We start from the raw sequence: 24,517 nt of genomic DNA on the forward strand, positions 1-24,517 counted from the left end.
TTGTTGTCGAACCAAAAGCTCATCGGCTTGTTATAGTCACACTCCCTACCTGTCCACCAAGTTTCGTCCGCATCCGTCCATAACTTTTTGAGATATCCTATTCACAAACAAACACAGGGGTGAAAAGAAAACCTCTGCCCACCTTTAGGTGGAGGTAATTAAAATATAATCAGTCAAATTAATGAACCCAATGCCAGTACCTGCCACCTGGTACCCAAAACAAACACCACATCCCTATTTAATGTATCAGTTTATGAAGATCCCTTGTTGGTGATGGCTGGTGTCGATCTCCGTCGGTAGACAGGTAGAACAATGGACGAAGACAACAAGACCTTGATCAGGTATGCTAATCGGCAGCAGGTATGCCAATGTGATTGTTTTGGTGTCTGTGTAACGTTTCCATCGTTGATGTAAATGTGTCATTATTTGGTGGCCACCATCACCAACATTGGATAAGGGGCATACCTGGTGTAGTGGCCACCATCACCAACATTGTATAAGCTGGAGCATACCTGGTGTGGTGGCCACCATCACCAACATTGGATAAGGGGCATACCTGGTGTGGTGGCCACCATCACCAACATTGTATAAGCTGGAGCATACCTGGTGTGGTGGCCACCATCACCAACATTGTATTAGCTGAAGCATACCTGGTGTGGTGGCCACGATCACCAACATTGGATAAACTGGAGCATACCTGGTGCCCCCCAGGGCTTCCATAACTATAATTAGGTGAGTCCTTAGACAGCTGAGTCTTCTGACCCAAAAGTCTCTGAATTGTACCACGTGGTCTTCGACACCAGACAGCAGTCCATGGTTTGTCCTTCCTCCAGATAACAATGGGAATGCAACCCACGTGACCATTCCATACGTAACGAGACTTCAACCACACAATGACACAACCACTTGTTTATTCTGTGGAGCGAGGGGGGCTGCATCGCGGAGCATCCACTCCTTCGGACGTGGGAACCGAACACCCGTTGTCCAGACGTGAAACGTCCCACCCCTCGAAAGCAGTAGGCCAATGTGCGCCGGTTCCCTCAGCTGAATTAACGCATTGCCTGAAGATTGAAGGAGTGTGTCGAACTTTAGATATACGTACATACATATATATATTATATATGAAGTTAGTGGTTCGTAAATGGGATATTTAATATATGAAGAACTTCCTAAAAACGTTCGGATATTGATTTCAGTTCATGGGATGTGGACGAAGCACGGACATTACGGGCGTTTCTCACCATTAAAGCTATGGTTGCCAACATATGGTTGTCATTTGTTTCCTTCGCTGTGATTACAACTTGAATGAGATCGGATTCCGTGTTTATTACGTACGCGATTTTTTCTCCTCACATTGTACCTCCTTGTCTGCTCTAATTTATCGGGAACCATGAGGTGAATGGTGATGCAACGCGAGAATTCCGAGTCCAATGGTCTCTTCAGAAGTTCCCCCTCACACTTGACCCGGTCGTCGCCTCAGCGATCGGTGCACGAGCCATTGGAGATAGCGTAGGGCGTGTCCGTGTCGTGACCGCGAGGCAAATCTCGCGAGAACTATCGAGAGCGCTTCGGCCGCGTGTGGGACGACGATTGGTCGACTCGCAGCGCTGCGGCCCTTCCCCTCCGTGACTCAGAAATTTCCGGTCCCGTCAGCACGTCGACCAATCGGCGTCGGCCACTTGATGGCGGCGGCCAATGAGCGCGCGCCGTGCGTCCCCCGCCTGGCCAATGGTAGGCGGCCGTGTGTTAGCCGAGCCCGTTTCCGGCATGTGGTGCGTGAGGAAGACAGACAGAGAAAGAACCGCGACAGAATTAATATCGATGTTAACCACAGAGAGCTTGTGCTCGTTTTAACTTTGATTTCCCTTCATTTCATTTTTCTCTTTTTCTTACCAACGATCGCTGTCCTTTCGTTTTATGTAATTTGTCTGTTCTCCAGGGCTCATTGGACCGCCATGCTGCGAGAAATCCCTCTCGTGCTGCTTCTCCCAGCTTTGCTTTCCCCTTGCTATGGCGCAGTTTACTTCAAGGAACAATTCTTAGATGGAGGTGGGTGGTGGTGCCGTTGTGTCTGGAGTGCGAACATTTTGTGATCATGTTGATCGTGATCGATGTTGGGAGCCGCTTCCGCTGGGATGACTAGGGAGGTACTTTAATGGGAACAGGTGAACTGGTTTCGGGAAGGTGTGTGTGTGTGTGTGTGTGTGTGTGTGTGTGTGTGTGTGTGTGTGTGTGTGTGTGTGTGTGTGTGTGTGTGTGTGTGTGTGTGTGTGTGTGTGTGTGTGTCTCTCTGAGTGTCTGATACAATTTTTGTCCAGTGGTGGTGGTGGAGCGATTCTCTAGTGGTGTCCATGTGGTGGTACGGTGTTTTTCATGGTACAGTACAGTGTTTGTCCTGTGGTGGTGATGATGGTGGTGCAGTGTTTTCTTCTGTGTTTGTAGTGGTGGTGGTACAGTTTGTCGTGCTGGTGGTGGTGGTAGTAGTACAGTTTGTCCTGTGGTGGTGTTGGTACAGTATTTGTCATGTGGTGGTGGTGGTACAGTTGTCCTTTGGTGGTGGTACAGTGTTTGTCATGTGGTGGTGGTGGTGGTGGTGGTACAGTTGTTGTCCTTTGGTGGTGGTACAGTGTTTGTCATGTGGTGGTGGTGGTGGTACAGTTGTCCTTTGGTGGTGGTACAGTGTTTGTCATGTGGTGGTGGTGGTGGTAGTAGTGTTTGTCATATGGAGGTGGTTGTGGTGGTACAGTATTTGTCATGTGGTGGTGGTGGTGGTACAGTTTGTCATGTGGTGGTACAGTGTTTCTCATGTGGTGGTGGTGGTGGTGGTGGTGGTAGTAGTTTGTCATATGGTGGTGGTGGTACAGTGTTTGTCCTGTGGTGGTACAGTCTACAGTGTTTCTCCTGTGGTGGTACAGTCTACAGTGTTTGTCCTGTGGTGGTACAGTCTACAGTGTTTGTCCTCTGGTGATACAGTTTACAGTGTTTGTCCTCTGGTGATACAGTTTACAGTGTTTGTCCTGCGGTGGTACAGTTTTTTATGTGGTGGTATGGTGTTTGCCATGTGGTTGTGCAGTCTGCAGTGTTTGTCCTGTGGTGGTACAGTCTACAGTGTTTGTCCTGTGGTGGTACAGTTTATTGTGTTTGTCCTGCGGTGGTACAGTCTACAGTGTTTGTCCTGTGGTGGTACATTCTATTGTTTCTGTCCTGTGGTGTTAGTGTTTGTCCTGCGGTGGTACAGTTTTTTATGTGGTGGTACGGTGTTTGCCATGTGGTGGTACAGTCTAAAGTGTTTGTCCTGTGGTGGTGCAGTCTACAGTGTTTGTCCTGCGGTGGTACAGTTTTTTTATGTGGTGGTACAGTGTTTGGCATGGGGTGGTACAGTGTTTGGCATGGGGTGGTACAGTGTTTGGCATGGGGTGGTACAGTGTTTGGCATGGGGTGGTACAGTGTTTGGCATGGGGTGGTACAGTGTTTGGCATGGGGTGGTACAGTGTTTGGCATGGGGTGGTACAGTCTACATTGTTTGTCCTGTGGTGGTACAGTCTACAGTGTTTGTCCTGTGGTGGTACAGTCTACAGTGTTTGTCCTGTGATGGTACAGTCTACAGTGTTTGTCCTCTGGTGATGCAGTTTACAGTGTTTGTCCTCTCGTGATACAGTTTACAGTGTTTGTCCTGCGGTGGTACAATTTTTTATGTGGTGGTACGGTGTTTGCCATGTGGTTGTGCAGTCTGCAGTGTTTGTCCTGTGGTGGTACAGTCTACAGTGTTTGTCCTGCGGTGGTACAGTTTATTGTGTTTGTCCTGTGGTGGTACGGTCTACAGTGTTTGTCCTGTTCTGGTACAGTCTACAGTGTTTGTCCTGTGGTGGTACAGTCTGCAGTGTTTGTCCTGCGGTGGTACAGTCTACAGTGTTTGTCCTGCGGTGGTACAGTTTTTTATGTGGTGGTACGGTGTTTGCCATGTGGTGGTACAGTCTAAAGTGTTTGTCCTGCGGTGGTACAGTTTATTGTGTTTGTCCTGTGGTGGTACGGTCTACAATGTTTGTCCTGTTCTGGTACAGTCTACAGTGTTTGTCCTGTGGTGGTACAGTCTGCAGTGTTTGTCCTGTGGTGGTACAGTCTGCAGTGTTTGCCATGTGGTGGTACAGTCTGCAGTGTTTGTCCTGTGGTGGTGCAGTCTACAGTGTTTGTCCTGTGGTGGTACATTCTATTGTTTCTGTCCTGCGGTGTTAGTGTTTGTCCTGCGGTGGTACAGTTTTTTATGTGGTGGTACGGTGTTTGCCATGTGGTGGTACAGTCTAAAGTGTTTGTCCTGCGGTGGTACAGTTTTTTATGTGGTGGTACAGTGTTTGGCATGGGGTGGTACAGTGTTTGGCATGGGGTTGTACAGTGTTTGGCATGGGGTTGTACAGTGCTTGGCATGGGGTTGTACAGTGCTTGGCATGGGGTGGTACAGTGCTTGGCATGGGGTGGTACAGTCTACATTGTTTGTCCTGTGGTGGTACAGTCTACAGTGTTTGTCCTGTGGTGGTACAGTCTATAGTGTTTGTCCTGTTCTGGTACAGTCTACAGTGTTTGTCCTGTGGTGGTACAGTCTGCAGTGTTTGTCCTGCGGTGGTACAGTCTACAGTGTTTGTCCTGCGGTGGTACATTCTATTGTTTCTGTCCTGCGGTGTTAGTGTTTGTCCTGCGGTGGTACAGTTTTTTATGTGGTGGTACGGTGTTTGCCATGTGGTGGTACAGTCTGCAGTGTTTGTCCTGTGGTGGTGCAGTCTACAGTGTTTGTCCTGTGGTGGTACATTCTATTGTTTCTGTCCTGCGGTGTTAGTGTTTGTCCTGCGGTGGTACAGTTTTTTATGTGGTGGTACGGTGTTTGCCATGTGGTGGTACAGTCTAAAGTGTTTGTCCTGCGGTGGTACAGTTTATTGTGTTTGTCCTGTGGTGGTACGGTCTACAGTGTTTGTCCTGTTCTGGTACAGTCTACAGTGTTTGTCCTGTGGTGGTACAGTCTGCAGTGTTTGTCCTGTGGTGGTACAGTCTGCAGTGTTTGCCATGTGGTGGTACAGTCTGCAGTGTTTGTCCTGTGGTGGTGCAGTCTACAGTGTTTGTCCTGTGGTGGTACATTCTATTGTTTCTGTCCTGCGGTGTTAGTGTTTGTCCTGCGGTGGTACAGTTTTTTATGTGGTGGTACGGTGTTTGCCATGTGGTGGTACAGTCTAAAGTGTTTGTCCTGCGGTGGTACAGTTTTTTATGTGGTGGTACAGTGTTTGGCATGGGGTTGTACAGTGTTTGGCATGGGGTTGTACAGTGTTTGGCATGGGGTTGTACAGTGTTTGGCATGGGGTTGTACAGTGTTTGGCATGGGGTTGTACAGTGTTTGGCATGGGGTGGTACAGTGTTTGGCATGGGGTGGTACAGTGTTTGGCATGGGGTGGTACAGTGTTTGGCATGGGGTGGTACAGTGCTTGGCATGGGGTGGTACAGTGCTTGGCATGGGGTGGTACAGTGCTTCACATGGGGGTGGTACAGTGCTTGGCATGGGGGTGGTACAGTGCTTGGCATGGGGGTGGTACAGTGCTTGGCATGGGGGTGGTACAGTGCTTGGCATGGGGGTGGTACAGTGCTTGGCATGGGGGTGGTACAGTGCTTGGCATGGGGGTGGTACAGTGCTTGGCATGGGGTGGTACAGTGCTTGGCATGGGGTGGTACAGTGCTTGGCATGGGGTGGTACAGTGCTTGGCATGGGGTGGTACAGTGCTTGGCATGGGGTGGTACAGTGCTTGGCATGGGGTGGTACAGTGCTTGTCATGGGGTGGTACAGTGTTTGTCATGGGGTGGTACAGTGTTTGTCATGGGGTGGTACAGTGTTTGTCATGGGGTGGTACAGTGTTTGTCATGGGGTGGTACAGTGTTTGTCATGGGGTGGTACAGTGTTTGTCATGGGGTGGTACAGTGTTTGTCATGGGGTGGTACAGTGTTTGTCATGGGGTGGTACAGTGTTTGTCATGGGGTGGTACAGTGTTTGTCATGGGGTGGTACAGTGTTTCCTCCCCTATTAACCAAACTGCTGCCATTCCATCATGTGACCTGCACATCAGTTCTTTGCTTGCAAATCACCTGTATTCACCACTTGTCTACCTGCCTTCATTGCAGACGGCTGGCAGAATCGCTGGGTGCCGTCGACATTCAAGTCCGATTATGGGAAGTTTGAACTCACTGCCGGAAAGTTCTACGGTGATGCGGAAAAGGATAAAGGTAAGGAAATTGAAACCAAGAATCGCGGAGAAGTTTGTGCACGCACTACGCGCGCGAGATGAGGAATGCGGACATCCTGAGACGACTGTGTACTTTACGTGAAGCGGGAGGACAGACATTGTGAGATTACGGACAAGTCGACGGAACATACGGACCTCAAACCTCCACTCGGAGCACATCGATCCGCGCGCTCACCTGGGAACCCGAATTGGCCAATCTCCGGGGAGTCGCTCATTAGATCGTCTTGGTTTCAACCTCGCTCGTCTTATCGATCATTGATGTATCATTTCCTGCTTTGGACTCTTCTTCATTTGATCCACATGTTAACTCGAGCTTTGCTACGAAAAAACGTGTTTCCCCTTCTCTTTATTCCATTCCCACTCGTCCCATAATTCCCATAGACGCATCCCCGCCCCATCGCCTCTTCCTCCTTTTAATGTGCTTTTTTTGAGGTGCCCACTTCATTGTTGAGTGATTTATTTGTTTTGTTTCATCTCCTCTGGCTAAGGTGATTTACAAGAGATTGTGCACGATTTTATTTTATTATTATTATTATTATTATTTTGAATACAAGATCGAGGCTCGTGTAAGAGCTAACATTAATGACAAAAAACAAACAAACGGACACATAACACGAAATAAAGGGAGCGGGAGACAAGATGGCGAGAGGGGGGAAGCACACAAGTACAACATTTGAGAGCAGGGAGATCTATGGGAGGGAGAGGGCTTGGGGGGAGGAGGCGTGGGGGGGGGGGGGGGGGGTTTGCTCTATTTGTGCTCAGACCATTTGGCAATCCAGGTTGATGGATGCGGACTTTGTACCCTCTGTACCTTGTACAACTGACAAATAGTGTTGCCCGCATTGCTCGGGCCCAGCCAGACGAACGGCCCATTCAGAGAGGCAATTCAAAAGTGTAAATGACTCGTCGTGAGGCTCGTATTAACACGTGTAGGTGTACAACCTGGCCTGCTGCACTGTTTGAGCCTCGTCGCTTTACAATATCACGTTACAAATACAACTTGGTTGTGTCACCGTGTCTGCAAGATCTCTGCTGCCTCGTTTTAAGGTCGAGGCCTTGTATGACGTGCCATGGCGCTGCATTATTGGACGCAAATGCTCGGATCTTGACGGAGTTAGGACATCGGAGCACTGTGGACACGTGTTGTCGTTGTTGCCTCCGCCCCTGTTTGTCTGTCCGTGAGCAAGACATCTCAAAACGTTACGGATGGATTCGGACAACTTGGTGGACAGGTTGGGTGTGTGACGAGGCCAAATTGATTCGAATTTTGGTTAAGGTCCGTATTATTTATTTTTCCCATCATTCCTCAGGCTAATGGTCTCAAATTTTGATTGTTTTGGAAGTTCTGCATTGCTGTGTCGTCCACTCTTCCACAGGACTGCAGACAAGTCAGGATGCGCGTTTCTACGCTCTCTCGACGCGTTTTGAACCATTCAGCAACGAAGGCAAGACCTTCATCCTGCAGTTCACGGTGAAGCACGAACAGAAGATCGACTGCGGTGGCGGCTACATTAAGCTCTTCCCTTCGACCCTCGATCAGGGAAAGATGAACGGCGAATCCGAATATTACATAATGTTTGGTGAGGAACCCATTGTGCCGCTGTCTTGCCGTTGCAATCCCCAACGCCCCCACCTTTTGTTGGTAGAAAGCAATTTGGCGACGATCGTCATGGTTGCCCTTTTTGTAGCCGACGATGGCCGTTCGCATGTGGCATGTGAAAAACATGGGAATGTGAATTTGTTTATCGTGTCGGACCTGCTGAGCCAGCACAGCAACCACAACCTGAGATAGTAAGCGGTGTACCTTGCTGTCGAGGGATATCTCGGAACACCAATGTGCTCGGTACCCGTAGTTTAGGCAGGAATTTGGAATTTGTTCAAGGTGCCAGTGGTAACTCCCCTACTCTTTACGAATGAGTTGTATTCTGGGAGTTTGAGGTTTTTATTTTGCAATAACATCCACTTTACAAGTTGTTCGGCACAACGGTGCTGGCGTATATTTGCAGGTATGACAGACAATTCACCCACTTGTGATAATTTCCCACTTTAACAAAAAAGTAAGAATTTAAGTTTGAGGTGGCCATCCAAACTTAGTAGAACGTTCCCATACAGCTCAAAGGCAAGTGGGCATACTGCTATGCTATCCTGCCCCCCCCCCCCCCCCCATTTGTGATTAATCATCACAAAAGCAGCCAAGGAGGGGAGGTGGGAAGGTTAAGGAGAGGCCATGGTGTGTGGGTGGGGGGTAGGGGAGGTTAAGGTTTGGGTCATGTGAGCAATCCAAACATAGGTCGGTACAGTGGTCTTATCGTTAACCCTTTGAGTACAGATGACGGCCAGTGCCGCAACCCGCGAAAAAGTTTTGTGTACGGATGACGTTACTACACGTCATCGACTATACCTATAAATAGATCGTCAGTACGTAGCTGAGTACGTGGTTGTACGTATTAACCCTTAGAGTACGTGGTTGCATCCCCGTACCAAAATGCCAAATTAATCCCGTACCGGGGGTATTTTTATCAAAAAAAAATCCCGTACTCAAAGGGTTAACTAGTTAGTTGTTAACCAGCTAATTAATGAACTAGTTAATAATATTTTTATTTTATGCCTCCACTGACGAAGTCGCCAGAGGCATTGTGTTTTCAGGTTTTCCATCCGGCTGTCCATCCGTCCATGATAGGTTCTCGTTACCGCGATAACCTAACAACGGCTGAAGGGATCCCAGTCAAACTTGGTGCAAGTGTGTATAATGATGCAAAGATGAACTGATTACATAATAGGGTCAATAGGTCAAAGGTCAGACGTGTGATCAAGAGATTCAGATAATGGGGTCAAGAAGTCAAAGGTCATACATGTCAGGTAAAAATGTGATGGTTGAGAACAGCTGAAGGGATTTAAATCAAACTTGGTACAAGTATGTATAATTATGTAATAATGTGGGCGGAGGCATATCGCGATGTCGAAGAGTGCCGTTCTAGTTTTTTGTTGATGCAATCTTGCGTCTTTATGACATAACACTTTTTACTTGATGCATGGTCCAACTGCATGAAATTCGTCTCCTGGCTTTGTTAGAATGAATGCCAACATTATTTTGGCCACTTGTGTCTAAGTTCCACTTGTGGTGCCTCGATGTAGATTCTTAACGATATTTACTTTTTTCTATGTTGTGTTTGAGTAACATCTCTACTGAATTGCTTTGTTAGGTCCTGATATCTGCGGTTACAGTACCAAGAAGGTTCATGTCATTTTGAACAACAAAGGAAAAAATCACCTCATTAAGAAGGAAGTGAAGTGCAAGGTGTGTTTTGCTTTTAGGCATCCATCTCTTATTTATTAATTTTTGTTTTCTTTATATTTTGTCTTTCTCCGAAAATCGTGGTTTGGGCAGCTCGTAATAATTTATTCTGGAAATTTGTGTCAAGTTCTGGATTAATTTTGATTCCCGTTATCCATTTGAGATTGGCAGGTATGTGAAAGTGTCACGTGCCCAAATGCAGGAGTGGCATTTTTGGTTGTCAAAATTCTTTCAGTATCCCTAGCAGTGCTTGGCTTTCGACTGTGGGCCCTCAAAAATCAAAATGTGTCTCCATATCTATTTTGGGTCTCTCAAAAGCCTTCTCTTTTGCCACTTCTTTAGTGTATTTTGTTCCTTCCCCTTTTTTGCAACCTCAGGATGATGAGATGACACACCTGTACGCACTCATGCTATACCCGGATCAAACTTATGAGGTTCGAGTGGACCAAGAGAAGATCGAGTCTGGATCCTTGACGGAGGACTGGGACTTCCTTGCACCTCCCAAGATCAAGGATCCAGAAGCGAAAAAGCCAGATGACTGGGATGAGCGCGCGCAGATCGAAGACACGGATGACGTCAAACCTGATGTGCGATTGGAAATCTTGTATCGTTTGTTTGTATTTGATGATCCCTGAAAGTTAGCATCTCAAACTGCCTTGGAAAAGGTGCAGATTTTAAAAAAGTTGTTGTTTATTCTCTTCAAAGGGAATACTGCAGGTCGTTCGGGTTTGCCGTTTCTGTGCAGCTTTTTTTTTAGGTTGTAGGTAGAAATGATTCCACCTGGTATGCTGCAGCTTCAAAAGTAAATGGAACCAGCATTTGTAAGATACGCTTCAGGGTTATTGAAATTGCAGAATTTGAAAAAGAAAGCCAATTGGGAGTAATTTAAAACTAGCATACAAGACACATCACTTCGCTGACGGGTTTAATCGAAAGTCAGCACATTGCATTCCACAAACGTATTGCATGTCTGTCTGTGAGTTTCAATGAGGATGTAAAATCAAGTGAAACATGAAAAAAGGGTGTTTTATAACAGGTAGTTGTTGCTGTCGTTGTGGCTGCGGTGGTGGTGGTTGTTTGTGTGATCCTTCTTTGTACTTTTATGTAATTTTCTGTTTAGAGAAGTATTACTATATTTAATTTTGTGTGCTCCTTTCCTTCAGGCTTTATTAGTCCCTTAAATGGAGGGGACTGTAGGTTTACTCTCCGTCTGTCCATCCGTCGCACCTGTTGTTTTTGTGCACTTTGTTTTTCCATACCTTCAAAATATTGAACTGAAACTTGTTAGATGGTCTTATTATAAGTTGCAGAACAAGTTTGAATTTTGGGGCATTTCACCAAAAAAAAATTCCCATGGATTTATGGCCTTTTTGAACTTGGAAAATGTTATGTATTATATATGGTTTAATCTTCCAGACTTCTTCCCCTTGCTGTTTAACCTACTGAACTGAAACTTGGTAGGAGACATGTATTGCAAAGCAATTCTCCATCTTAGTTAAATTAATCTAGAATGTAAGACCCGTCACTTTGCTGATGGGAACACCAATATTTGTGCAATTGGAAAAAAAAAACCAGTTGTTAATGTGAAAATATATAATTGGGGGGTGTATAGATACCGGCCTAGCTAAACACTCAGAGCAAGGAAAGGGAGATAGTTGATGGGATATTACTCACGGCCTTTTTAGATGTGGAATTGTGAATAATATACAACAACACACGAAGAAGAAGTTCAAAATCAAAATAATTTCTTGCCCTCCACCTCTCTTCTTTCTTTTGATCAAACTGTCTGGGGTCGTATTGGGCACAGGCCATGGCAGGAAACAAACTCTGAGGTCTCGTCGTCTCTGCCTTTGTTTAGTAAAAAAAACAAAAAACATACAAAGAAGGACTCCTGGGAGATCCTGCCCTCCGTGCGGGGATAACCAGCATCGCAAGTTCGAGTTTCGACACGTGCCCGTGATGTACCCATACACACAAACCGACTTTTATTTTTATTTTTTTGAATCGCCATCCTTCCCGGGAGTTCTCTGAATCCACCGTAGTATAATTTATTGACATACGTTAATACCTTCTTAAGTTATAACACGACAAATACAGACACTGCTCAACAACAAACAACAACAATATGCATTTTAAGGCCATTTTCCCAAATAGAGCGGGGGTTAGCCTTGCTGTCCCCATGACAATCTTCTCCATTTTGCCCTATTTTCTGCATCTCCCCTTGTTGACCCCCTTGCCCGCCTTTCTTCTTTCACCATCTTTAGCCAAGTCTTTCTCGGTCTTCCCCGTCCTCTACTTCCTTCTACATTCATTTCCAACACTCTTCTCAACCAGTCACTTTCATCCTTCCTCAACACATGACCAAACCATCTCAACCTGTTCCTCTTCACAGCATCAATCACAGGCAATATTCCCATCATCTTTTGCAATTCATCATTTGTCTTCCTCTCTCTCAACGACACTCTGCACATCCATCGAACCATTCGCATTTCCACCCTTTCCAGCCTTCGTTGCTGCTCTACGTTCATTACCCATCTCTCACTCCCATAAATCATAACACTTCTCACACATGCAGCATACACCTTTCCCTTCAGCTTCAACGACACTCCCCTCCTCATCAGCACGCCGCTCAGTTCCCGAAACTTCTTCCATGCACAGACACTGCTCATTTCATAATAATAAATTATATACTTGAACACTATAGAACATAAATTGCCCCTTTTGCACTTTCAGAAACCTCCATTTGGCAGGACTTGGACAAAATATTAAGTCATTTTACATCATCTCGACCAATCAAATTTGCTGCTCATAGACCCGGCCCATGTCCTTCTTTTTTTCTCAAGACTGTACCTGGTAATGTGTTCTATGATCTTTCTCGTTATGGATTGTATCGACAGCTGCTTATTGTTAACTAACACGTTACGAGGTATTGACTATTTGCATTCTGTATTTCATATATATGTATATATACATATATACATATCATTAGCACCAACTAATGATGTTTGAGGCCTTTTCACTGAACTGTGTTTTGGATCATGAGCTAACTCTTCCTCAAATTGTCATTCCTTTGTTGTTTTGTTTTTTCTTTAATTCTCTGGAAGGTTGCTTGGTGTATTTGCTCTGTTTAAATTATGTTTCAGTACTCCCATTAAATAAGTTGAGCAAAACTAAGGCACATTATATACATCAACCTTTGCATCTGCAGCAGGACTAGTTTTGGGATGAATTTGGTCACTTTGAAGAGTTCTGCTTTCCCCCCAATTGATTTAAACGGGAAGTAATTCTTTGTTTGTCCCTCGCCACCTTTCTTAAATCTTTGTTCATAATATATGAACACCAGACCTTTAACCGGTGTTTGAGGTTGAACTGGATTGGTTGTGGATCAGCCGAGTGTCAAGTTGAACACATATCAATGGGATGAGTCCACAAAACCCTAAAAATTATGTTGTGCTGTAACCAAGAGGCACTTAAACCTTTTGTGGTTATTTGCATTTTTAAAATTATTAATGTCATGACGAATGATGCTTTGCTTTTACACATTTTGAAGTACACTAATGGCTGCTTTGGTCATTTTGAGATTTATTTATTTACTTATGCAAATGTGGTGGAATTTTTAACCACTTCCTTACCACCCACCACTCTCCCAGTGTTCTGTGCATTTCCTTCCCACCACTTAAAACCTCTTCTCCTCTCCCAACACTCCGCTGCATTCCTGAATCTACCTTTTCTCAATATTAGTTTTTCCTCGATTGTAATATGATCTTGTTTTCTCATAATATTCCATGATCCTTGATCTTGGATCGATATTTAAGTCAAATTTCTGCTTCCATATCAAATTTGATGCCGAGCGTTTCTTTGGTAGTTAGTTGCTTCTGTTGTAAATGGACAAACGGTATTCTGCTCGTGTTCCTAACATGTTGCATTACATGGTAACCAGACTTTCTTGCACCTACTTGGGTTTGGGCTTTTTTGTTGAGATTTGTCCTATTAATTTTGGCATTGTAACCAATTATGATGCCAGTTGCAATGACTGATGCTTTGCTTTCTAAAAGCCCCTGAGGATGAGGAAATTATTTTGTTTTCTGGCAGGCTTCTATACTGATGCATCATATTATGACGTAGTGGTTCTGAGTATGGTTCTTTGTGGCCGTAGGATTGGGACAAGCCCGAGCACATTCCTGACCCCGATGCCAAGAAGCCAGAGGACTGGGACGAGGAGATGGATGGCGAGTGGGAACCTCCACAAATACCGAACACTGATTTCAAGGTATGGCGGTTGCACTTTAATACGACGCTTGCCCTTTTTGGTTTGTGGACTTTGCTTTTAAACTTTCGAGTTTTGCTTGTACGGTAGTTTAGGTTATAAAGTTGTTGAAATGTTTTGCTGTGGAATTGTAGATCGTGTGGAGGCTGTTGCAGTAACACATGAAGTTGTGAGATGATGCTCGTGCATTCTTTTAACTAGGGAGAATGGAAGCCTCGACTGATCGACAACCCCAAATACAAGGGCATGTGGCAGCATCCAGAAATAGACAACCCGGAGTATATTTATGACCCACATATCTACCGTTTCACAGACATTGGGGTCATCGGCCTAGATCTCTGGCAGGTTTGTCATGGTGTCACCGTTGGTGCACGTTGTCCTCTCTCTACGTTTTCTTATTTGATTTGCTCTACCTCCTTGTCCCATCAATCTGGTTGAACACAACTGCTCCACTTTTCCTCTTGTTCCTAGGTCAAGTCGGGCAGCATTTTTGATAACTTCCTAATCACTGATGATGTGAAGTACGCCGAGGAATTTGGGCGGCAGTCGTGGGGTGCGACCAAGGTATCTTTGCTTCATTGGATTGTTATTTGGAGATGCCAAATAAATATTTATATGAACACTTTTATCGTGTGAGTGTGTGCGTGTGCGCAAAACGCACACACAAGCTTGGAAGAAGTAAAATTACCAAAGAGTCGGCATTTGCAATTGGTATGCTTAAAGCATTTCTTATTAGATCTATTTTTTTTAAACTCTGTGTAACTTTATGGATTTAGACTAAACTTGGTGGACAGGGTGTGTGTTTGACAAGGAAGAATCGATTAAATTTTGGTGACGATCTGGATCCGGATTCAGCTCGTGGAATTTTTTAAGTTTTAATTTAAGTTAGCTCTTTCACGAGATTTTAAAAGTTTTTTAATTTTTCAAGTTAGCTCTTTCACGAGCCTCGATCTTGTATACAAAAAAAACAAAAAACAAAAAAAAACTTGTTTGTGAGTAAAATGTTTTTGAGAATGGGCGAAACTAAGAATTTTGAACTCTTGATTTGAACAATGCTCACAATGAAGAGTTCAGTTAGGTTGCTTTTTTGTTCTGAGCATTGAATGCTTTGGTTTAACAGGACTTGGAGAAAGCGATGAAGGATGAGCAGGACGAGGAGGAAAGAAAAAGGCAGATGGAGGACGACAAGGACAAGGCAGATGGCAAAGGGGATGAAGAAGAAGACGATGTTGAGGATGACGAAGACGACGACGATGACGATGATGAAGAAGAAGAAGAAGACGAAAAGGCTGACGAGAGCCCGGCAGAAGAGACTCCAACAAAGGATGAGCTGTGAGATAAAATGGTTGCCCTGCCCCACTCCCTCCATCTCAGCATTTGAGCATTTGCTGTGACTCATCAGTTGGTGATTGTTAATTTATCCCTTTCCCGCTTCTCCTCACCAACACTCTAATAATGTCCCTCACCCTCAATCAGACCCCTTCGTCTCCCAGTTCTTCCTGTTTGAATCCTGTGTCTCATTTCAATTCAGTTATTTTTTTTTGAGGACTGATTTATTATTATTATTTTTTTCTATTTACTTTATTAATTTTATTTTCCTTTTTATAATGCTGTTTTTGTCCATGTCTATTCCTAATTTTGTGGCTCTGGGGTCTTATTATGAGGATGTCGGGTTGAAAGTTGAGAGTTTCGGGTTGATCATGTGATATAATCCGTCATAGGAGCGATTCATGTTTTGGAGGGTTGGGTGTGACCTCTGGGTGTTTAGTAGACTATTTGGGGAAATAGAGAAGGGCGAGGGATTGTGATTTGTATATTTTCGTTTTCGTGGCCACTCGGGACGATTCGGGGAGATGGGTCGGTGTGATGTGGTGATAAGGTGTAGAGAAGACTATTTCATTGAGGGAAGATCAAGCGTAATGAAGTTGAGGAAAATGGTCTTGGAAGTGTGTGTACAAATTGAGGGTTAGGGAGGGATTTGTGAAATGGCATTTTGATTCTGCTGTTTTGCCGCTGTTCACGTGTTTAATCTTGATGTATGTCCTATGGAAGTGGTTTTAGAAGCAAACTGTTTCTTTGATTATGGGTAGGAATTCCCTGACTTGATACTACTCCAATCATGGACTCTGTGTCCTCACCTTCCCACCACCAACACCGCCCAACACGGTTTCCAGATCATGCGAATCAGACTTTAGCTGGGAGCGGGTGTTGTACAGAAAATAAAGACCATTTCTATTCGGTCTCATACTTCTCTTGATTCCTGTTATTACCTCCGCTACCCAAGGTGGAGGCGGATTACGTTTTCATCCATGTGTCTGTATTTTTGTGAGCAGGGGATCTCAAAGTCGTGGACGGATTCAGACGAACCTTGGTGGACACGTCTGGTGTGTGACCAGGAAGAATTGATTCGATTTTGGTGAAGATCTGGATACGAGCATTTTACAAGTGATTCTTCACCATCGAGAGATTGGGCCAAAAACGATATATAGCGTATTTCAAAAAGTTGTGAATGAGTTATGGCAAATTTGGTGGATCAATTGGGTATACACAAGGAATATGCAGGAGGAGGCCGTTTGGCCCATCATGCGGGCACAACATCGACACCAGTCCAGTTTATATAAGAAAATGCAAAAAAAACTTTCTATGCCGACTATCTTCAATACTTACAGGTATCTATCTAATTCCAATTTAATCTCATCCACTGTCGCTGCTGCCACTACCTTTCCCGGGAGACTGTTCCATGCATTAACTGCTCTGTGAGCGAAAGACCTCTACCTGCCTTACGGCTGTTTTAACCCTCCTCTTTTTACTCCCAAACTATGTTCCCTGATCGTATCACTGTCCATTGTGACAAATAATTATTCTGCACTTATTTTGTTTCTACCCTTTATTATCTTAAGCGTTTCTATCATAAGCCCTCGTAACCACCTCCTTTCTAATATAAAGGCTTCTCTCCTTCAGCGGCTCCTAATAGCTGAGCCTAGCTAGGCCCGGAATCGATCTAGTAGCCCTGCGCTGAACCCTCTTTGGCAGCTATGTCCTGCCTGAGTTGTCCTGACCAAAACTGCACACAATATTCTACATGGGGCCTCACTAAATTCCTATGCAATGTTAAAACCACCTCTTTTGATTTATAACTGACCCCCCTACAAATACAACCTAAAACCCTGTTACCTACAGTGGCCTGGCATTGTCATGTCTCCTTAACTCCCGTATCCATTACCATCCCCAGATGCTACTCCTGCGTGACACGCTCCAATTGCTCCTTCCATCATGTAATCTCTATTAACATTATTGTTGCCCATCTCCAGCACCTTGGACTTGTTTTGGTTAAATTGCAGATAGGGGAGCCTAAACAAGTTTACAAAAAACAAGGATAGGTGAGAGAACGAGCCGATTCGATTTTGGTTCAGCGCCGGATCCAGATCTGGACCATCAGTGGGATACCAAACGTAAACTGTTCAGCCTGGTGGTGGGATGTGCTCTACCGAGTGCCAATGTAGTTATAGCCCAGCGGCATAGTAAAAAATACGAAACCAATTGTTCAAATTGTTCTAAAAGCACCAAAATTGGCACACATGTAGATTAATATATTCTAAACATTTTTGGATATGGAGGCATTCAAGATTAGCCGCCAAATTCAAAAATGGCCGCCAAATGTGCTACGGGGAGAATCTTGAATGCCTCCATATCCAAAAATGTTTAGAATATATTAATCTACATGTGTGCCAATTTTGGTGCTTTTAGAACAATTTGAACAATTGGTCTGCTATGCCGCAGGACTAGCCCAGCGGCATAGTAAAAAATACGAAACCAATTGTTCAAATTGTTCTAAAAGCACCAAAATTGGCACACATGTAGATTAATACATTCTGAACAATTTTGGATATGGAGGCATTCAAGATTCTCCCCGTAGCACATTTGGCGGCCATTTTTGAATTTGGCAGCTAATCTTGAATGCCTCCATATCCAAAAATGTTTAGAATATATTAATCTACATGTGTGCCAATTTTGGTGCTTTTAGAACAATTTGAACAATTGGTCTGCTATTCCGCAGGACTATTGTTATTACTAGAATAGCAGACCCTTCGCTTTGCTGATGGGAATACCAATCTTTGCGTAATTGCCAAAAAAAACAGGTGATGTTTTTATGTGGAAGTTTGTGTTTTTATGTGGAAGTTTGTGTTTTTATGTGGAAGAATATGGGTAAAAAAATAAAATTATGTGGGCTATACATACCGGTCCAGCTATATACCCAGGGAGAGATTGGTAATGGGATATTCATCAGAGCCTTTTTAGATGTGGAATTGTGAATAATATACAACAACACACCAATAAGAAGATCAAAATGAAAACAATGTCTCACCCTCCTCCTCTTTATTTATTTTAATCAAATTTTCTGGGGTACGTATTAGACACGGGCCATGGCAGGAAACGCACCCTTTGTGTAAATGTTAAAAAACAGGGCTTTCCATTTCCTCGGCATAGTTGCGATGGCTAAGCTATGGAGCAAGAACAAAATAGCATTCCTGGGAGATGCTGCCCTCTGTGTGGGGATAGCCAGTCGCAAGTTGGCATGTGCAGTTCTGACGCGTGTGCTCATGTACCCATACACAAACCGACCTTTTATTTATTTGTTTGTTTGTTTTGTTTATTTGCATCACAACCCTTCCTGGGAGTTCCCTGAATCCGCCGTAGTTGTATTTATTGAAATCCGTTAATCCGTTCTCAAATTGCAACACAACAGACAGACACAGCTCCTTTTATAATACACATTTCATTTCGTATCACTGTCGGGACTACCTTTGACTGTCGCCTTCGACTGTCCAATCAGCGGATGGCTTGCTTCGCCTTCACCCAGCAGACGCCAATAAGATGGCGTCGTAAGATGGCGTCGTATCGGCAGTTAATCGGATGCTTTTGGGCCCCAACGTCGGCTAATTCAGATTTTTCGAGTATGGCTGTACGTGATAAACAAAGAGCGTGGTTCATCTATCTATAATTCCAGTAATCTCTGTTTGTACGTCTGTACGTTTGTACGTCTGTTTGTCTGTGACCGCTGTTTCTCGACAACCACGGGTCCGATATACTTTTAACTTGCCAGGTATATTGCTGGGGACCCGAGGATGTGCCTTTTCAAGGTTTCATATTAATCGGACAATTACTTACCGAGCTATGTCCAAAAAACGATTCAACCAATCAGAGAGCAGCGAACGATCGCGTGTGCCGAACGTGGAGGACACACTCTGCCTCGGATGGCACATTTGAGAGCGTATTCATTTATTTCACGTTTGCAAACTATGTTGGCGTTAAACTATGTTTTAAAACTAATAAAACCGAATTTGCGATTCATTCGCTTTCCTGCGCGTTTGTGCACGCGATGGCGATTTCTTTACCAAACTCCGGAAGCCGTTCGCTTTGGACCAAACCATTGCATGTAAATAGAGGGGGGGGATTGTCACCGTACTCGCAAGCCGTTCGCTTTGGACCAAACCATTTCATGTAAATAGAGGGGGGGGATATAATTTTAGATATAGATATAGTACGGGCAATGCCCTAGTAGATCATAAATCCATTAGTGCCGTGGGCATCGGGTGACTGGGTGTGGCGTAAAAGGGATAACAAAGTCGAGTCCTTACGCTATTATTATTATTATTACTAATTACTGCACATCGGATTTTTATGTGAAAAAATAAAAAATATTTTTTCACATAAAACGGCTTTTTTGCGCGCAAAAAAATTATTTTTCTATTTTCAGAGAAAAAAAGAATTTCGCCCTTTTTCGGGAAAAATAAAATAAAATGCCCTTTTTGGTCGAAAATGTCTGGCAACCCTAAAAAAAATTAGGGAATTTTTCGAAATTTTAAACTGTGATCGAAATTTGTAACTGCAATCGAAATTTTTAACTGCGATCGATCTCAAAAACAAAACGTTGCGTCCACTTGCATGCGTTGCGTCCCCAGCGTGTACAGCAGTGAGGCGGTGTACTACAGTGAGAGAGTGTACACAAAGTGTGAACAAGTCTCCTATCAAGATGAGTGCTGCTCTTCGTGACAAGTGGCTGAAGGAATTCAACGCTGGCGGCGATGGGGCCACTTTCAAGTACGTGTCGAGTGACACGGCTTTCTGTTGAGCTTGTGAAAAGACTTTCCGGGCGAAGCAGAAGTCTGAGCTGGCCCAACATGTCCGAGGAGACCGCCACAAGAGCATCTTGGCCTTGAAGAAGAAGAGGACGGTCACGCAAGCCACCATGGAGGACTTTGGTGGCGGAAAGAGGCACAAGTGCGACGTCGTGGCTCATGAGCTGTGCCAGGCCATGCTGGCCGCTGGCATCCCATGGTCGAAATTGGAAAACCCTGCCCTCCGGTCGTTCCTGGAGAAGCACATCACTCTCCAGATCCCCGATGAAAGCTGGATTCGAAAGCACTACCTCGAGAAGTGCTACGACAAGGCCTTGGCGGGGATCCGTGCCGACCTCGGACAGCAGCCCATCTGGCTGTCCGTTGACGAGATGACCGATTCGGCAGGTCGATATGTGGCCAACATCATCGCGGGACGCTTGTCCAAGGAGGGGTACTTTCGTCCCCACCTCGTCCAGTGCATGTTTCTGGAGAAGACCAACTCCGGGGAGATCGTGCGTGCAGTCAATGACACGCTGCGCTATCTTTGGCCTGATTTCAAGCCGGAGTGCCTCAAGGTCCTCGTCAGCGACGCCGCGGCCTATATGATCAAGGCCGGCCATGCCCTGAAGGAACTCTTCCCGGACTTGCTGCATGTGACTTGCGTTGCCCACGCGCTCCACCGTGTCTGCGAGACAGTCCGAGAAATGTTCAAGGACGTCAACAACCTGATTGCCACGACGAAGAAGGTGTTCGTCAAAGCCCCGTCGCGTGTTGTCTTTGGAAGGAGCAGCAGCCCAATCTTTCTCTCCCCCCCGGAGCCCATTCTGACTCGGTGGGGGACGTGGATCGACGCCGTGGTGTTTTATGCCGAGCACTTCGAGGCCGTCAAGGACATTGTGGACCAGCTGAACGATGACGACGCGATGGCAATCTGGAGTGCCAAGGACCTGTTCGGAAAGGCGGACATCAAGCTCAGTTTGGTCTTCTTAAATGCCCACGTGTCGTTCATCCCGAAGATCCTTAAGCAGCTGGAGGTGGCCGGCATGGAGCTGGCCAAGGCCTTCCAGCTCCTTGATCAGGCCAAGGAGGAGCTCGAAAAGATCCGAGGCTGCCGTAAGGAGATCCTGCTCACCAAGTTCAAGGCGGTGCTGCAGCGCAGTCCCGACATTGGTGTGCCCGACAGTGGCTTTGATCCTGGATGGAGATCAGCACGGATCTGAGGTTGGTGTGCCGGCTGGAGTCAAGCTTGCTGACATCCCCCTCTTGAGGGACTGCCCCATCGTCAGCGTCGACGTGGAAAGGTCCTTCTCCGTCTACAGAAACGTCCTCACCGACCGCCGACACCCCCTCACCAAGGAGAACATTACCAAGATAATGATTTCAAACACCTACTTTAACCGTTCCTAAAAGGGTCTTGTCAATTTCTTCTAGTCCTCTACTTATCAAACAATGCGGTTGCAATAAAGGTACCTGAGCGTCATTTTTTACCTGTTTACTAGCCCATAGTGCTTAATGTTGTGCAGGAAAAAGCTTACCATTTTTTGTTCTTTTTTTGACTGATTTCTGAAAAGCTTGGTAATAAAAAAAAAATGAATAAAACGAGGGAAAAAAATATTTCGGGATTTTTTCACATAAAAAAAAAAAATTCCCGCTTTTCAAAACATAAAAGGCCTATTTTCTTAACATAAAAATCCGTAGTCTACTAATTACTATTTACACAATCAAAGAAACCAAGGAGAAGGAAAGAAAATGAAAGTAATTTACAGAAGAAGAAGACAGTGCAATTCTACTTAGACAAGCTTAACTTAAACCCCAGGACAACACAGACAAACAGACGACAGTCAGACTTGCACGAGTGGGGAATGAAGGCAGGAACGAATGGCTGGAAGGATGAGAAGGTTCAGGTGGTCCACAGAGCTGGAAGGATGCGGGTCCGGTTCGTGTAAACGGGAAGGCTCGAGGTGAGCGGCCGCCGACCCTCCTCAATCTGGTTCGCACGGCGGCGTTGCTTCGTAGCAGCGGGTCGAAACTGCCGTCAAAGCTCAACTCAATTGCGGTGGACTCCTCACTCATCTCCTGGGTCACGCATCTGCCACATCTGCCGCATCTCCCCGAAAAGGCTTGCGCGGGCGCTTTTATAACGCGCTTCATGATCAATGCGCGCCATGCCCGGGATGGTATCTCATGAACCCTGGTTGGCTGGTGGGGGCTGGCTGGCTCAAACTTTTGATGACGATGGGTGGGCAACGCCCTTCATGTAGCTCCTCCCCCTTCTTCTCCGAGGCTTGACCACGCCGTAATGGTGGCAAATGCAGTTGGCAATAAATGCAGTTGGAAAGGGAGGCTTTGGGGGAATTTGAAAAAGGGGATCTATCTTATTCGATTCGGTGCAATGCAGTGTCAACTAATGGGCAACAGAGCCTTAAACTGGAACACATAATAAAGAAATAACTATTTAGAAGGGTATATGATTTTCTACGTGCATGCGATGGATTAACTAAGGGGACGACCTTTGATCTTTACACAAATTGATGGAGGTATTTACAAGAATTATGACATTACTTACAGAGGGTGATATTTACAACAATTACAACGTGCAGGATTCTCAAATCCGCAACACGGCACCCTCATCCTCCAGGCACGTCCCGGGCCTATAAAACTTTAACTTAATTTGGCACGTAGGTGTAATTCCCTCTACAATTAACCTGACCCTGAGTGCGACAGTTTTAAAACACAAATAAGTATGTCCCTCTGCTGCATTGCACCCTACCTAACAGACTCACGCCTACAGGATAACCGAATTGCGGAATTGTATTCAAACTAAACATGTACGGTGGGGAGCATTATTTACAAGTGACGCTATTTCAGTATTTACACAACGCAACCCAGGACCTGTGATTTTTTTTCTTTTGGGGGAACAAAAAGAAAATCCTGTGGGAGGGGAGGAGACAGCATGCACTGCATCGACGCACCAGCACCAATAATCACCAAAGCACCACTCACCAAAACGCACCGGAGTGCACAGTCACCACAGTATAAAATAAAAAAACAACTGTTGGTCGTCTTGCTCTTCGGCTCCCTCTGCTGGCCGTTGTCGTTCTTCCAGTTGTCTTTCTTGTGGCCTATTTGGTGGAAATAAAACAAAAGCACAACCGTGTCCACTGTTTTTATTTATGGCCCACAGGGGCCGACTGTGGGTGGTTCACCTGTGGGCTTGGTGCCACCTCACCGGGTCCGCAAGCAAGATCTTGGGCCATCGTGGCCGGTCCCAGCAGAGGGGCCATGCCCCAACCCGTGGGGTCCATGAGTGGTGCCTGGCCACAGACATGTGGTCCATAAAGTGGTGCATCGATGCAGGCAGCTAGTTGCGGGGATTCGGGCACACCGACGCGGCCTCCCGCACGCTCCCCTCAGTGCCCAGAGAGCACGATCCTCGGGTTGGGGAAGGAAGACAGAGAAGACAGGTGAGTGAGGGGTAAGGTCACAAGGGTACACATCAACGAAGGCAATGCAGAGTGAGGTGCGTCTGGAGACTGAGCGGAGAAAAGCTCGCCCCTACCGTACGTCACCCCCCCCTGTTACCTACTCTACCCTTGCCCTTACCCCATATGTACACAAAAAATCTACACATTTACAAATTCGTCGCTACCGTCACGTCTTCCCCATATCTCCCCTATACCAAATTCGTCACAATCCCATTGTCTAAATTTGCCATCACCAATTCATCATCAATCCTCATAAGGAGGGAGAGATGGAACATCAGCACAATGTCACACCCACGTCATGATGCGTCTCACATTCCAAACATTTGCACAAAAATAATAAAAACATGGCATGGTGTGGAGTTCTGTCACCTCAGGTGAGTGGATGTAGGTGGTGCGAGGAGATTCTTAATCCTAACTATCCTCTAAATGACTTTAATACTCTTTACACTACCTTTATAATACACTTTACACTATTATAAAGTGTAAAGTCTAAATGACTTTACACTTTATAATACACTTTACACTTTAATAATACTGTTACAGACGCGGCTTAGATGTTATTTACCGAGCGGTGGTATTGCCGCGACCTAACAGTTGCCCCGATTCTTCCCCAACTCACCCGATTCCACCCGACGTTGACCAAATCGCGCTATGCTAAATCAATGAAGGAAAAGACACACGGCTGGGATTCAAATGACACGACACCAGGGATACAGTTCTCAAGACCTCCGGAGGAGATTATATTAGGGCGGAAGGTCAGATTACAGGGACGAGAGGTACAGCATAGTAAGATAGGCACTTAATTACGGTCTTATATTAACCCCAACAGACGACAGATAAACGGGACAAAAGGCTGACTCACACGGGGATTGATGGCAAGGAAAGCGGGTATCGATGGCTCAAGGTGCACTCTTGGCTCAAGGACAGGGTACTGTACGGTCCAGTAGATGCAGGGAGGTCACAGCGCTCGGAGGTCACGACTGGTACTTCCTCTTCAAGCTCGGGGCGCATCTGACCTCACATCCGGCAAGTGGCTGCGTATATCCGGCGGGGAGTGACACACCCTCGGCTCG

General features: G+C 45.5%; 1 protein-coding gene across 2 annotated transcripts; it reads left to right on the top strand.

Moving 5' to 3' along the window:
* Nucleotides 1-1,675: 1,675 nt before the first annotated feature.
* On the top strand, nt 1,676-16,082 carry CALR (calreticulin). 2 transcript variants are annotated; one of them, XM_078785535.1, is made up of 10 exons: nt 1,676-1,731; nt 1,940-2,049; nt 6,154-6,255; nt 7,652-7,855; nt 9,479-9,573; nt 9,948-10,157; nt 13,727-13,840; nt 14,039-14,182; nt 14,309-14,401; nt 14,958-16,082. In XM_078785535.1, exons 2-10 carry the CDS (start codon nt 1,956-1,958, stop codon nt 15,171-15,173), a joined length of 1,272 nt encoding a protein of 423 aa, XP_078641661.1. In that variant the 5' UTR covers nt 1,676-1,731; nt 1,940-1,955; the 3' UTR covers nt 15,174-16,082. The 2 variants fall into 2 exon arrangements, with proteins under 2 accessions (XP_078641661.1, XP_067963794.2); XM_068107693.2 differs by lacking the exon at nt 1,676-1,731 and adding an exon at nt 1,734-1,772.
* Nucleotides 16,083-24,517: the final 8,435 nt, after the last annotated feature.

The sequence above is a fragment of the Myxine glutinosa genome, chromosome 1, assembly GCF_964187855.1.
Source record: "Myxine glutinosa chromosome 1, kmMyxGlut1.1, whole genome shotgun sequence".
Classification (NCBI taxonomy): domain Eukaryota; kingdom Metazoa; phylum Chordata; class Myxini; order Myxiniformes; family Myxinidae; genus Myxine; species Myxine glutinosa.